A 15,114-nucleotide genomic window follows, 5' to 3' on the forward strand; every position below is an offset into this window, starting at 1 on the left:
AATAGTTCATGTTACGTACTTCATTTACAAAATAAATATAGCCGTCACCTGTTCGGACGATTCCAGTTGTGGGGGCGTAGATAGTCCGTGCTTCAAATACGAAAAAAAAAAAGAGTATATCTGTAGCTAATGGAAAAAATTGCACAAGTTTTGGGACGCCGCTCTCGATTTAGCTGTCTGCAAATATTGCGTAGGCGCGTACCATATTAGTTTCCCATCGAACCTGCGGGGAAAAAAAAAAAGGGAATACTTCGTAGTAACGTCAGGATATTTTTTCGCTGTGTACTGATGCGCCGCGCGGCCGCGTTATATTAGTCTGCCCGTGCGATACGCTATGTGTGAACTCAGTGGGTGCGGAAACAGATGCTAAAGATAAGGAAGCAGCACTGCGTCCACTGAGAATGTTGTGCTCAGAAGAGCAACGTAGGAAGGTCTACCCACGCTGGGAAGAGGAGATGAGTGTGTTTGCGGGTAGCCATTGACGACGCCAATCAATCACTACCGTTAAAGTAGCAGGACAAGAATAGTCTGACGTCCTTACCGAGCCAGGAATAGCTCATTTGAAGGGCAGTACATTATTGTTGTGATGATGGCCCAGGAGGTGGAGGAATAAAAAAGAGAAATACTACCAGGTTAGACATTGCAATTACTCGTTGTCTACGCTTTGTCGCGAAGAGCGTAAAAGAAACGAAGGCTGATTGAAGGAGAGACGAGATAAAAATAAAGGAGGAAGAAAAGGGCGATGAGCTAATTGCTTGCTGTGCGAAATGGGCTCATGTCTGACGCAGCGTAGTAATTTGTCGCGTAATTACGCGTATGGCGAATGAAAGGGGAAAACCGTGATATTGCTTTGGTGCCAGTGAAAATTTTGGCGACCTTGAGGGCGACATGCTCGACAATATACGCAATCTGCTAGTATGTTGTCTTTCAATGTCGATTCAGTTCACCATTATTTACAACAGCGGTGCACAGCGCCTGCACGTACCCTATTGGAGGTCGTTTGAACAAACGCCAGAGATCTTTCATTAGCGGCGCATTATTTTCAATCATTTTGTAGTGTTTATCTCAGCGCCGTAAATGTGGAACCAAGAGTCTCACACTTGTCTCAAGCGTCCGCGTAGAGCGATCATGTCTATTTCGTCCGCTGCTGAGGCGCTGATTGGCTGGGGGCGCCTTTCTCCTTTTGACGCCTACTCCAGCCCAGCCAATCAGATCTTCAGCAGCAGCAGACGAAATGGACATGTCCACTAGGTGGTCACTTACAGAACAACCCCACCCCCCCTCCCCTTCGCCTGGGTTAGAAACCAAACATCGGATATTTTTATTTATTTTCAGTGACAGCTAGTGTCTCGAATTGGCCATATAAACCCCCAGAAAGTGACAAAACGCAACGTGGAAGGACGAGGACTAAAGAAAACCATCGCTTTAATGCTACTACTGGCCGCTCACGAAGGTGGCCGCATTGAGCGATCCCCTTCGATGTGAAATCAGTGCCGTCGCCCCATTGCCTTCCAGGCCGCTAACGCGCGATCCGACGACGGAGGGTGTTGCTGCTGCAGCTGTTGTTGCCGTTCGGTCAACGCACGATGTGCCTCGTCGGGCTACCGCGCAGCTGGCGTTCTTGTATGGCTGTTTCCGTTTTTCTCGTCACTCGCCTACTTTCACCCTCACCGAGTTGCTGCTCCGGTCCCCTCACGGGAACGTGGCTCCTCCCCTTTCACTTTTCCAAGATGGATGCCACTCCGTGTACGACGAGGCAACGCGCGTCTCGGCGCAGCCTTTCAAGTGCTCCGTTTGTCTCGGCGGGATTCTGCAGGAGCTGCGGAATTAGGTGGAAACCGCCAGAAATCCGGCCGTGTATTCTCGCTTCCCGTGCGACGTTGCCTAATACGAAGACGCGCTGTCGTGGCACGCCTTGCCGTTTGTTCGTCGCTCCGCCGTGTTTTGTTTAGCCAGAAGGCACACATTCGATTTCTTCATTTACCCCTGTCTTTAGCCGAGTTGTATCGCTGAATTTTCTTCTTTTTCCGTCTCCCGCGTTTCTGAGTACCAGCAAAGCTCATCCTTCTCATTATACTTATCATTATACCGCTGAAGCCCTCTGCGTGACGCAAGCCTTGTCCCTACGTTTTCCAAACGAAACTGTCCTTGCATCGACCGCATCTGCAGTCCTTTACCGAATGGTTTCACCATCTCAAGTTCTCTTTCCCTGGGAGCACGTACTGTATTCAACCCAATCTTTTACGAGGCACAGTGAGACACCTGTACTCAGGCAATACTGTATTAATACGATTATAATCTTTTGGAAACTTTACGCACTTTTCGGTATGATGTCCGTTTCTAACTTCTATCGCACCAACTTGGGGCACTGGGTATACTATGTGTCATTGGATATGTGCCGCTCTTTTTCGCCAACTTGGGTCCTGAGACTTGGTGCCACTGCGCATTTCAGTGAACCCCCTCCCCTTCCCCCCCCCCCGAATAAAATAAATTAAAGAATAAAGAAAAGGCAAGCACCAGAGGGACGCCCAGCCTACCCACAATAATTAACAGCCTAATTAACACCTTAGAAGCTGTACGGAATCGTTCCGTCCGTTTTATTCTTAACAATTACCAGCGCACAGCAAGCGTAACTAGCATGAAACTTGCTCTCAATATATATCCCCTCACTAAACGCAGAAAAATCGCTCGCCTTTGCTTGTTCCATAAAATATAGACACGTGTACTTGTCTTTATCGGGCGACGCGTTTTGCCGTCTAACAAATGTTATTGCACAGCGCGGGACGCGCCTGCATGTATCCGCAGTTTCTGGAAAGTTATCGATGCTTCTATCCGCTGTCTGTTGTCGCCGAACCTTGTGTTATCTGATTTCATCGCTTGACACGAATGGTGTAGAACTTTGTAGAAGGCATGCGGGTCCCAACGTTTAGTATGGAACATTTGATGACTGCTCTATAAAAGCCGACGCGCTTGACCCGCTGATCAGATTTTCGACGATCGCCGACTGTGTTCGCCGCTATCGTTGCGCTTTAAGTGTAGCCTGTTTTGTGGGCAGCCCAATAAAAGCTAGTTTTGTCTTTCACAGTACTGCTACTGTGTTCTTTAACGTCACTACTACGTGACAATATACCCTTCAATTCCCATGCTCAAAAATCACGCTATATCGATCTAGCCTCTTCTGTACGCTTGGACCATCGATCGTCATAAAGTGAACATCCCATCCCACGGAACGTCTACCTATGCTAACTCGTTTCACCAAAAAAAAAAAAAAGAAAGAAAGAAAGAGAAAAAATCCTAGGAATGCAATCACCTTCCACTAGTCTGCATTACTAACACCGACGACTTCCGTAAGGCACTTACTAATGTTATCTAGTATACATTGACTTTAATATATTTACACGTGTAGAGTGGCTCTGTTTTCATCTGACCAGTAGTGTTAATAAATTATTTCCATTGTACTACCTATCTAATCTACAAACAGTATACTTTATATTATGATTTATCTCTATCAATATGCGCTTATCTTCTCACTCTAACTTTGATTATGTATGCCGCGCATTTATATTTCGTCTGCATTACCCGTCTGTACAATATTGTGTCTGTATATTTAGGTATGCTTATTGCGTCGTTCTAACTTGCGTTATTTTCATATTGGACTATGCACTGTTATCTGATTATTGTGTTTTCTTTTTTCGTATAGTTATCTGTATCTATTAGCCCCTCCCCTCTGTAATGATTCAGGTAAGCCTGGAGGGTACAGTAAATAAATATAAATAAATAAATACCTCGCCAAGTTCTTTAGTAAGCACTGTACACTCGCACATAATCACAGTTCTGGCTCCGTCTCGTCACTTCCGTTATTATGATCATCACAATGATCGTCGTAACCTACGGAACCCAAGTACTAAAGGGAAAATCAGACATCCACCCATTGGGTGGATGTCTGATTTTCCCTTTAATAATTTCTTCTCTCCACCTTGCGGGTTTCTGCAGAACTACTATGTCAAACCCAAGTATTGTTTTTAACGTGTTCTCCACATGGATCTCTTTCTTATACACGCGGAATTCACGAAGGGCCCGCTTCTTAAGAACTTGCTGCGCACTTCGCGCGGGGAGCACCGGCTACGTAGTACGTTCTCCGTTTGCGCTCAGAGGCGTGTCCCAGTCTTCAAACTCGCGTTAAGGCAAAAAGGGCAACTAAATGCGGCAGCGACAGTTTTAATGGATGCACGCCGACATAACGGGCCGAAAGCACGCAATATGCAAGCTATTTCGCGTCGCCGTGGATGCGGGCACCGAGGATACTTGCGCCTATATTGTCGGCGCGCTGTAAAAGCCATTAGCGTCTCGATGCTATTCCGGGCACCTGGATGTTATCGGGGCTGCCGGACATCAGCGTTAACGTCGTTTGCAAAGGTGTTTTTTTATATAGTTTTTTTTTTAATGCGAGTTGTCGTGCGCAGTCTGCGTGTCCCCAAAGTACTGAGAACGACGGTCTGTGCTCGAAAGCTCACAGCGACGACCGTTTCAGGCCGGAAATGCATTTGAATGTGGAAGCGTCCTGCTGAAGTCGGAAGCCTCGCGTCGCTCAAGCGCTGGTCGTTTGTCTTCCATTTCGCGCTGCGAGCAGTTTTACTCCGTGTGTACTGCCTATATCGCCACCTACAGGCCATCGATTGATTTATTTTTCCGCGAACTACTTTTTATCCGTTACGGGGCTAGTTTAATCACGCGCACAGCAGCTTCGTTAAGTACAATACATGGTGGCATGCGCGGCGTAAAGGGAACCCTTGCCCACAATTCGTCGACCGTTCGTTTGTACCTGGATTATTCGTCTGCATGCGATAGATGGTGAATTTTTAACGGAAACTGAACTCATACTCCGGGGCTGTACTATCTGCTTCAAACGGAAACAGCTGACCTTGCTTAAAAAGTGGAGTAGAGATTGAGGCATTGGAATTGCTGTATTTATTTTATTGTTAAACGGCTCCACGGTGGAAGAGCGGACATTGTTGTGCTTCGTTGGGTCGTCGAACCGAGGACTGGTATCTTGGCCGAGGTGTCGGAATCGATTGACGAGTAGTCTCGCCTGTTGAGGCTGCCGTCTGGTCAGGAGAGGGATCAAGTTCTACGGTTGCGACATAATTAACTAGGAACTTAGTTATTCAGAAGATTTGAATCAATCATCTAGTTTATTCTTTATTTATCATTTAATTTTGCAGTGATCGACAAACATACACCGATGTCCGACGCCGTTAATTACGAATTGCCCATATAAGGATCATTCCCACAACTTCATTGCACAAAAAAAAAAAGAAAAGAAAAAGAAAGAAGCACTTTCTGTTTGAAACAGGTGCTAAATTATGCGAAATGCGTGCTGCTGAGGAAGACCAGCGAATAATGTATTCAGATGATAAAAGACAAAACGACAGTATAGTCACAAAGCAGAACGCTCAGAAACGCACTGTTAAGAATGTGTCGGAGCTTTGTCGCATGTTTTCATCGAGGTAATGAGTCCATTTCCTTCAGCGTATTCATTATTAGTTACCTGCAGTCGCTGTGTACACCCCATAATGAAAGAAAGGAGCTTCTTTAACCGACTCACCGCAGAGACAGTATTTTTGGTCGGGCGCTATTGGAAACATTTCCACCATTGCTGGACGTAGCAGCACTCAGGGCGACGTTTTGCTGTAGCGTCGGGGATCTTCTCACTGATGAGGACAAGTAATATATATGCGACGTGAAAATAGCACTGATTGAAACGGTACGCCTATCACGGCGATCACGTTCACTTACGATGGCTTCGCCAACTGACCTCCAGGGAGAAGTGTTATCACGGTTCCGAAAATAAACAGAAAACCGGAGCTAAGTTCACTACTACAGGAAACATTAAACAACACGGGCGATGTGGTCATCTTACTGTGGTCCTCCAGGTGGCCGTGTTCTTGAATTTTCGTTGATGTTGTTATTGTTTTCGGAGTGTTGTTCAACCAACAGCCACTGCTTCTCGCTGTTGTACATGACGTTACTCAACGTGATCGATAGACAATACTGCCCAATTTCTCGCACTGTAAACTGTTTTTCTTACGTGGCTGTCACAGCGCCCCTGAATACAAGGAGGAGGAGGCTGTTGCAGCCGTGAACGTATAGCAGATTGCCCAAGGTCACGATTTTCTAGCGATGCCTTTTTTTTTTATTCCGTTCCTTTTCGCACTCCGTCAGTAGTCAGAGGGGCACTCCTATCGCGCTATCAATGCTGTCAGCTGGCCTTGAGCTGTGTATTGTAAAGGTGACGTGAAATCGAGCGGAAGATATCGCTAAAGAATCGTCCCTCCGTCCTCCATAGTGTTTCATATTTGTGCTCTTGTTCCTCTGTTCCTGTCCCTAAACCGTAAACTAATTTACACCCTTAAGGGTGCACGAGGGTGTAATTAGCTCTACAGTTCACACCCTCAGATCCGTAGCAGTGCATGTAGCTGCGCGGGTTATGCACGAACTTACACCTTTATGAACCCTTAAGAGTGTCGATTAGTTTACAGTGTGCACTGTGCTTTATACATGCGAATCACTGCCAAGCAAGCGGCCAACGCGCTTGTGTGCCTCTTCCGCATTGTTCTTTTTGCTCTCAGACGTAGCAAGCGTCCCTCTCTGCGCGGTCATCCCGTAATTTCGAGTGGGCGCTCGATATCGGTTGTTTACGATTTCCTTGGCGGCGTACAGCTCGTCTGTGCGGCGTCGAAACGGTCGACGCAGCCCGCCGTGTAACGTCCTGCTCGCCACCCGCAGGTTCCACACGGCGGCGCGAGAGCCGGGCGCAGTCGAACGGCACGCTGCGCACCATCCCGCCTCCTGCGCCGGCGAAGACGCCCGCGGCCGAACCAGCGCCGCTGCCCTCGCGGCACCCGCCGTCGCCCACCGAGCCGTTTCACACCAACCGGCTGCTCGTGTCACAGGTGAGAGAGAGAGAGAGAAATAGATAGATAGATAGATAGATAGATAGATAGATAGATAGATAGATAGATAGATAGATAGATAGGTGGAAAAAGAGAGAAAGAACGGGAGAGATAGAGATAGATAGATAGATAGATAGATAGATAGATAGATAGATAGATAGATAGATAGAGAGAGAGAGAGAGAGAGAGAGAGAGAGAGAGAGAGACCCCGCACGTTTAGCGCAGACGGAAGGAAGCGTAATTGCAAATGGCGCGCGAAACACGCGACAACGATACGAAAAATAAAAATATGCCGGACACACGAACGCGCACTCTCAATTTTAAGGCATTAATGAAAGCGGACGTGTGTCCTCTTTTCTGCGCGGCGCCGTGGCCAGGTGACTTCGCTGCTTTCGTTAACGAAGTTCGCGTTTCGATTGAGAGTCTGTCCGATCTTTTTTTTTTTTTTCCGTTGTCGCGTGTCTTCTGCGCCACTTAACAGTTCTGAAGGGAAACCAATCAGCCTCGTTTTCTATCTTACCGTGGAAGAGAGTGCTGGTGGTTTTGCTACGACGAGTGGTTCGATTTCTGACTGGTCTGGTGGCGTTTAAAGTCCCAAAGTATTATAGATACTTTGAGACTTTGACGGGGATAACGTATGTGTGATTCGTGAGCAGAAAATAAAAAGAAATGTTATTAGCGCACTGTCTATCATGCAACCCCGTATTTAACGGGGAACTCCGGATTAATTTTGACCACGTCTTAAAGGCCACACAAAGCACTCCGAACGAGCGTGTTTGGGAATAATGTTTAGGTGCCGGTTAAACATATATGTACGCCAGAAACGTCGCACAAAATAATAAATAAGATAAAGAATCCACGCACGCCATCGCGCGCGCTCATACATGCAAAGTAGGGGGAAGAAAATCCCTTTGGCCTCGGCACTTCGAATTTCGGGCACCAGCTATGGAATGTCATGGATTTTCAGTGCCTCCTGGGTGCTTGTTTGAAGGTGTTAATAATATGTGATCGTTAAACTGTGATTCGAATGCACACAAAGACCGGGGATATGGCAGTTTTTGAGAACGGTTCCTGCAGGGAAAACAGCATAAATGCGTATGCTGCGAAATCTGTGACCTCACTCTCGCATTAGCAGCGCCGTGATGGCGTGAAACTCAAGAATATTGGCCCCATCCGATCTTCCTCTAATTGTCAGCGGGTTATTTTTCTTTTTATTTAATGCAAGTAGATCGCAAAAGAATTTCAAAACAGCGCCTTATCTGCCTAAACTTACCCAGTGCTTATCTAAAGCGTTAAAATTAAATAAAAAAGCTTAGTGGTCTTGCTTTCCGGGCTTGGGGCGATCTCATTATGTGGTATGCCTTAATGAAAAGCGCCGGATTAGTTATCACCGCGTGGATTTCACTTAAATCTGATACAACAGCGCTTTTGCATGTCGCTCCCCTCGAAATGCAGCCGCCGGTGCCGGAATCCTAGCCGCGACCCCGAACCGCGCAAGCAGATGCCCTATAGCCACTGAGCTGCAGCGGCGAATGTCTACAGCGTATCTGTATCGCTTATCATAATTGCAGGCGGGATGCATATTAAGGAAAAGAGTAGCTGTCTCTGAAAGAGAAGGAAACGCGATCCTATCTGCCGAGGAAGTAGCTTTTCGGGGATAACGTATGTGTGATTCGTGAGCAGAAAATAAAAAGAAATGTTATTTCTTTCGCATATATAAGGATGATCACGGGTCGAACCACGTGAGCAAAAAAAAAAAAAAAAGAGCAGTTACATTTAGGCCTAATTTTCTTTCTTCATCTAAGGTTCGCAACAGTCACCGCCGTTCACTTGGCGTATTAACTCTGAAACTCGTTCACGCGCAAAACACTGCAATAGGCGCAGCAGAGCGAGCGAGGTAGAAATAGATTAACGCTCGTCGTAACGCAACACCTCGGCGAGAGATAGCCTGGCATAGCGTGTTTTATTATTTGCTCTGTCTCAATTTTCTTCACGGCTGGACGATGCACGAGTGGCCTTGCTGACAGCCTTCTTTCGTTTTTCATTATTTTACATCACAGACTCTCTGCCCCCTGCACTATAGTAATAAATAATGTAGCCTTTTACTTCTTATAGTTCACCGAAATTCGCGTGGGCCCATTTAGCTGTATCTTTTTTCTTTAGCCGAAGCCCCGGCTTCAGCGTGGGCAGTATCGAAAATATCTGCATTAACGAAGCTGTCTCGTTCAGGCAGGAAGTATAGAAAAGTATAGTGCTTCTCACGGAGCACTTCTGAACATTTTTTTGTTTGTTTAAACCACGGTACGTCGAATCAAGTAATTTGCATCGACGAACATCGTGGGAAGTGCTTGCCGGCGCCTTTGCTAATTTCAGTTCTTTTTTTTTTTTTGGAGCTTCAGAGCATCGCAGAAACTTGCTTTAATCTGAATTGCTCTCCCAGACTGTCTTTCATTATTTCGCTCCATGTGCGTATTTTCTCGTAGCAGGTAATGAAGAACGATGTGCTGCTGGCTGTCTAAGATGCTACAGCGCAGGTTGTCGTTTACGTAAAAAGAAAAGTGTATGTTTATAATGTTGTTTTAGTAAACGACATCTATTTTCTTAGCATGCTAATTGTGCCCACCAAAATGAAAGCTATAGCGTAACATTCGCTTCATATTGGACAAAACATTCACGAATGTTGTTTAGATTACAACTAGAGCAGTGCTTGACTTTAACGAATTGAGGGAGCGTTTATCTCAGGTAATTAAATTCTAAGATAGATGGCACTCATCAGTCAGGTAAAAGAGAAGTCCTCGGAATATAAGCAAACCCTTTATGGTCTTAGCTGTGGTAACGTCTTAATTTATCAGGGGTATCAAGAGTCGTGCAGACATCGTGTGGTCATAGCGTCGATGTGGTGCGGGTGAAAGTGTCAGGGACTACCAGGGAGATTCCGCTGCTGCAGCGCATCTCCACGAGCGCCCAAAGATGCACAATGTCTTTGTGTTGCTGCGCGAAATAGAAATAACAGGAGCATGGAACAGAAATTCTGCTCAAAGCGAACATGATACGAAGTTAACGACAGCAGAGCTCGCCTTGCTTATGCTCTTCTGTATATGACTTGTCTGTTAGACCCGGTCGTCTGTACGTCGATGTTCCACCAATCAATTCCAACAACAAATGCCTCTGGGATTCATATCTTTATATCTAGGATTCACTTCCACTGAAGACTATGTTTCAAGTCACGCCACCTAACCTGGCCCGCCATACTCTATTTGCCCGCCCCTCATGTAAATGTCCCCTTTCCGGGATCATTGAGGCATTGTAAATAAATAAATAAATAAATAAATAAATAAATAAATAAATAAATAAATAAATAAATAAATAAATAAATAAATAAATAAATATCTTGGTTGTTTATCTACCTCATGTCTGCAAGAAGCATCAAATATGCCAGATTGAAAAGGTTCGTAGTAAGGGTTAGCGGCAAACACTTTAACCTCCTGAGGTTTGCGGATGACATTACTTCGCTAAGCAAAACTGGAGGTGGTTTGCTACGAACTGATGAGGACGTGGACTGGGAAAATCTAAGGGTAGGTTGGGAGATATTGCGAGCAAAAAATGTGGTACTGTTCATTAGTCCGGTGGGAAACATGAGCTTGCGATTGCTTTGGTCGGAATTCCTAAGCAGGAAAAGAGGTATGTAAAACAGACACGGTGAAACCAGATCAATAGAAAGTAAAAAAAAAAAAAGAAAACGCAAAGAACTTGAAATTTGTGGGAGTGAATTTTGCAGACACTCCTATGTATCGTCAAAGGGAGAATTCTGAAGAAAAAAGTGTATAATCACTGTTCTACCAGCGTTACGCAAATAAAACGAGAATAGGAAAGGAGGGTAAAAAAGCTTTGACGTAAGCTAAAGAAAACGAAGCGACAAATTCAAGGGGTGTAATCATATAGGCGTAACGTTAAAAGAAGAAAATGAGAGAATATGTTTATAGGAATTAAGCGTGGATAAGTGATATTTTCGTTGATAGCAACGCCAAGATATGGAGTTGGGCCAGATGTATATACATGGTGACCCAGCTAACTTTAGCCAAAGTTTAAAAATATGCGAATGCCTCGTAGACGGACAGAACGAAGGTGATGTTGTTTGCCGTCGCTTGGAGATACTGAAATTATCTTTTTCTTTCATTCCGCCTAATTAGATCGTTAGTCTTAACTAATCAAGCTTCTCAAATATTATAATTAGATGAATAATGTCAAATAAGAAAATTGTAGAGCTACATGAAAAGCTCCGGATACAGCTTTCTGTTGCTCAACACGTGTTACATAAATGTGTTTTTCCGAGCGTGAAAGAAACCCGCAAACGCACGCAATATTGTCGCGAGACTGGCCGTTTGAGGCACTTTGCATGTATTCACGGGCTTCTTTCCCGCTCGGAGAAAGTTTTATGTAGCACGTATTGAGACAACAGAACAGAAAGCTGTATCGGGAGTTTTTCATGTAGCTCTACAATTTTCTCATTGACACTTTCCAACTAATTATAATATTAGGGAAATTAATTGTTTATTAGTTAACGAGTTGTACAATTAACTAAGTAATTAGGACTAATTATGTAAATAGGTCGAATGAACAAGAAATAGTATCTCTAAGCGACGGCAAACAACCTTACCTTGGCTCTGTCCATCTACGTGGCATTCGCATATTTTTAAACTCTGGCTAAAGTTAGCTGGGACACCCTGCATAAGGTGCATAAACGGTGACCCGTGGTCTAGTAAAGTAACATAATGGATTCTAATGGAATGGAAACGCGATCGAGGGTTGCAATTGACAAGGTGGAGTGACTATCGAATTTTCATTGAAACAGAGAAGTTTGGTTTACGCAGTGCGTGCCGTCCCTCCGAGAGGCCTTTTTCCAGTAGCGGAGTTGTTGATGATGCTGACGGCAATTATTATTATACGTCGGAGGCAGCCACTTAACAAACATGGAGTTCCCAAAAAATATTGTCACGTGGAAGTGACGAGAGGCGGGCACGGACAGGCACATAAATCTCAAAGAAAGGTTTTTATTGGGCAACATTGGGCCCAGTATGTACCCCCCCCCCCCCCCCAAGAAAAAAAAAAGAATACAACTTAAGGGCGAGAGAGCGGCTAGCACGATGTAGCGGTCGTGGAATGGAATGACGCAGGTTACAGACAAACTTTATCGTTGTACCTTGACAACGCGCATGCTACAGAAAATGACGGTAATCGCGACAATATCGAGAACTTGGCATCAGCGTAACGTAAAATCTTACAGGATTGGGCCGTCTTTACCGCAAGCGACTCCAAAAGCGCGACGCGAAAGGAATATGATACTGTAGGCGTGCGTCGTGCGGGCGTGCTTCCTACAAGCAGATCCGGGACATAGTAACAACGACAACGCTGCTTAAAGCAAATAGAAACACTGAAAACAACATTAAGATGTATTGTTATTTGCAGAAGAACGCAAAATGGAGCGCGTGTTTGCTAAAAGATAATTCAACCAAGACAAACGGGGTCGATGAAAGATGGAAATTTGAATATTCAGACTAACCAGTGAACGAACATGTGGATTCTCAATCCGGAAGTCAACGTTAGGGCGACTGCTATTCGCCAAGTGCAACAGCTGCTTTCCACGAGAGGGCTTACGTAGTTGTCTGTACCTTCAGAGTAAAGAGCACAAGCAAGTGGGAAGGCATGAGGTGAGGTCGAACAATTCCTCCTGCCCTACGTAGCCCTCGCCTTACTCTGACTCCTGAACCCGTTGGTCACCGGATGCGCTAAATTCGTTGCTTCGCTACATTAGGAAGGCATACGGACCGCGCGACAGTCTCGAACAAGTGCGGCTTATTGAATCACGTTTTTGTGCACACTTCTTCTATCCTGAAGTGACTTGCGCAAGAGTGGACACGAGACACAAGAAGGCGACAAGAACAAGCGCAAAAGTTAATATACCAACAAAAGCAATATATCAACTAGCCCGGTCTCACACCCTGCTTCTTCTATCATCTCTCATTCCTGTTAGCCCTTTCCTCGGGGCAGATTAGCCATCTTGTGTTTACACTGGAAAACCCACCTGTCTTTCCCTCTCTTTTTCCTCATTCTTCTCTTTCCTATTCGCTTGGGCATTTGCCCTTGATGGAGATGGAGTTATTGTATATAGGCGAAGTTAAATATAGTCACTTGTATGCGTGAAGCTTGCCGTGGAAAGCAGCTGTCGAAGACATGTTCGCTTGTCGGAGCGTTGCCTCTGGCTGAACATTCCCTGGTTCGGCGGCTAATCAATCTAATAGCTAATTGACACAAAACTGCCGGTGGGATGAGCTTTGAGCACACCGAAGTTGCAGTCATCGATCAGTCCACTGTAAATTAAATACGCTCACTGCGCCGACTGCACCAGAGCTTCCGTGTACTGTCGTTATATTCTTACGGTCGTAACAACGCCGTGAACTAGCATTCCCGTCACGGGACGCCCGCTAGGGTGAAACCAAAGGATAACACAAACGGAGCCAAGTGCGGTGCAACAGTGAAGTGCCATTAGAAGATGATTTCGATTTTTTCATTAGAGATGGAGGCAAGTGAGTGCTTATCCGAGCGAACAGTCATTACGGCTCCCTGACGAGCAAAGGGGATCTTGCATTTTCAAGTATACCCAGTGAGCAACGAGCTCATTAGTTGATTCATTAGGGATATAATTACCGGCCGTATTAACTGATGTTGTAGGAGATAAAAAAAATGACATCACCATTAAGTACGATCCTCACAAAGCACACTGCGGTTTCGCAGCTTTCTTTCTTTCTTCTTTTTAACTTGCGCGTGCGTGTTTGTCCTACAGCATAGGCGTGCATATGATGAAACACATTACACGGTATTCAGCGCTGCGCCGGCTCTTCAACAAACACCGAGTATTCGCGTAGAGTTACTGTTCTCGAACTTTGCACCGAGAAGCGCCCTCGCTTGTGTTGGCCTTTATTTAACGCTATAGTCCGTTGTGAATTGGTAAACACAGGCAACGACTGTATAGTCGCAGCGCGTCTCCTAAAGTTCACTAACATTAACTTACCATCCTTCTCTGCTCGGCGCCTTCGTACGTCAGCCATTGCGAGGAATACTTAGTGCCCCCATTTTTCACAGTTTACCCCAAAGAATGCCCAATAATACTGCGGGCTTCACCCTCGGAAATGGATCTGCGTAAATTTGGCAGGAAAAGCAAAGAGTGCAGTCTTCCGCCAATATAGAGGAACCGCACCCCGGAGAGCGCTTTTGCTATATGCAGCTATTGGTGTACTCCATTCTGCCAGACCACCGCACAACACTACAAGCACAACGGAAGGACAGCCGGGGACGACGCTCCGTCCTTGCATCTTTTCATTGGGTATCTATTGTGCGTTGGGCCACCAGAATGGATTGTCAATGTGCTTAAACGATAATTCTTTCAAGAAAAATGCTATTAAACGGAGCAGGATTGCGGATAAATGTACACTAGAACTCATAGGTATACGTTTGGTCCGCACGAAACGTTCTTCTTTAAATTTTAACACGCACACACACAGATAGAGAGAGAAAGAGAAATAAGGGGAGCGCGAAAAATGCATCCCAAGCCCGTACTTAAAAAAACGGACTCTCTACAATTTTTTGTATGCAGGAGCGCGAACACGTTGTTTCTCGGAAAATTGTCGGACGTAAACAGGGGCAGGGCAAAGAAAGTTTGTTGATGTCGCTAGCGTCACCGGCATTCTCGCGCAATGTCTTCTGCGATTTGTGCAATGACGAGCGGCCATCACAGCGACGCGTCGTCCTTCCTCACAGTGTATACATTCTCGGCCGGGCGGATTACTCGCAGCGCGTCGGCCGAGTTCCGCAAACCGCCGTGCCGTACACAATGTAGTTTGCACGAAAATGGGGTGATGAGGAGCCGAGTCTCTTGCACCCCAAATGTCCGCACGCGGGGCCCGTCCTCGCGGAAGAGCGGGCTTATCGATTCTGGACCCGATCCAGCCACTGAATTGCCCGTTGGGCGCAGATTTTTCCCGTCTCACTGAAAGCAGCGCACGGGAGTGAGCCGCCCCCCCCCCCCCCCCCCCCCCCGCCGAGGGATCGGGACGCAAACAATGTCCCTCCACCGCTTTGTCCAGCGACGAGGTACATAATACCG

At 45.9% G+C, this 15,114-nt stretch overlaps 1 protein-coding gene across 9 annotated transcripts in view; it reads left to right on the top strand.

Moving 5' to 3' along the window:
* Positions 1 to 15,114, top strand: part of Epac (Exchange protein directly activated by cAMP) — a 514,493-nt gene that overhangs the window by 409,265 nt on the left and 90,114 nt on the right. For all 9 annotated transcript variants that reach the window (XM_075681972.1, XM_075681973.1, XM_075681974.1 and 6 more), the window contains one exon: positions 6,787 to 6,953. In XM_075681972.1, coding sequence (XP_075538087.1) covers positions 6,787 to 6,953 — 167 coding nt within the window. The remainder of the gene's footprint in view (positions 1 to 6,786; positions 6,954 to 15,114) is intronic.

The sequence above is a fragment of the Dermacentor variabilis genome, chromosome 2 (assembly GCF_050947875.1).
Source record: "Dermacentor variabilis isolate Ectoservices chromosome 2, ASM5094787v1, whole genome shotgun sequence".
NCBI classification, from domain to species: Eukaryota; Metazoa; Arthropoda; class Arachnida; order Ixodida; family Ixodidae; genus Dermacentor; species Dermacentor variabilis.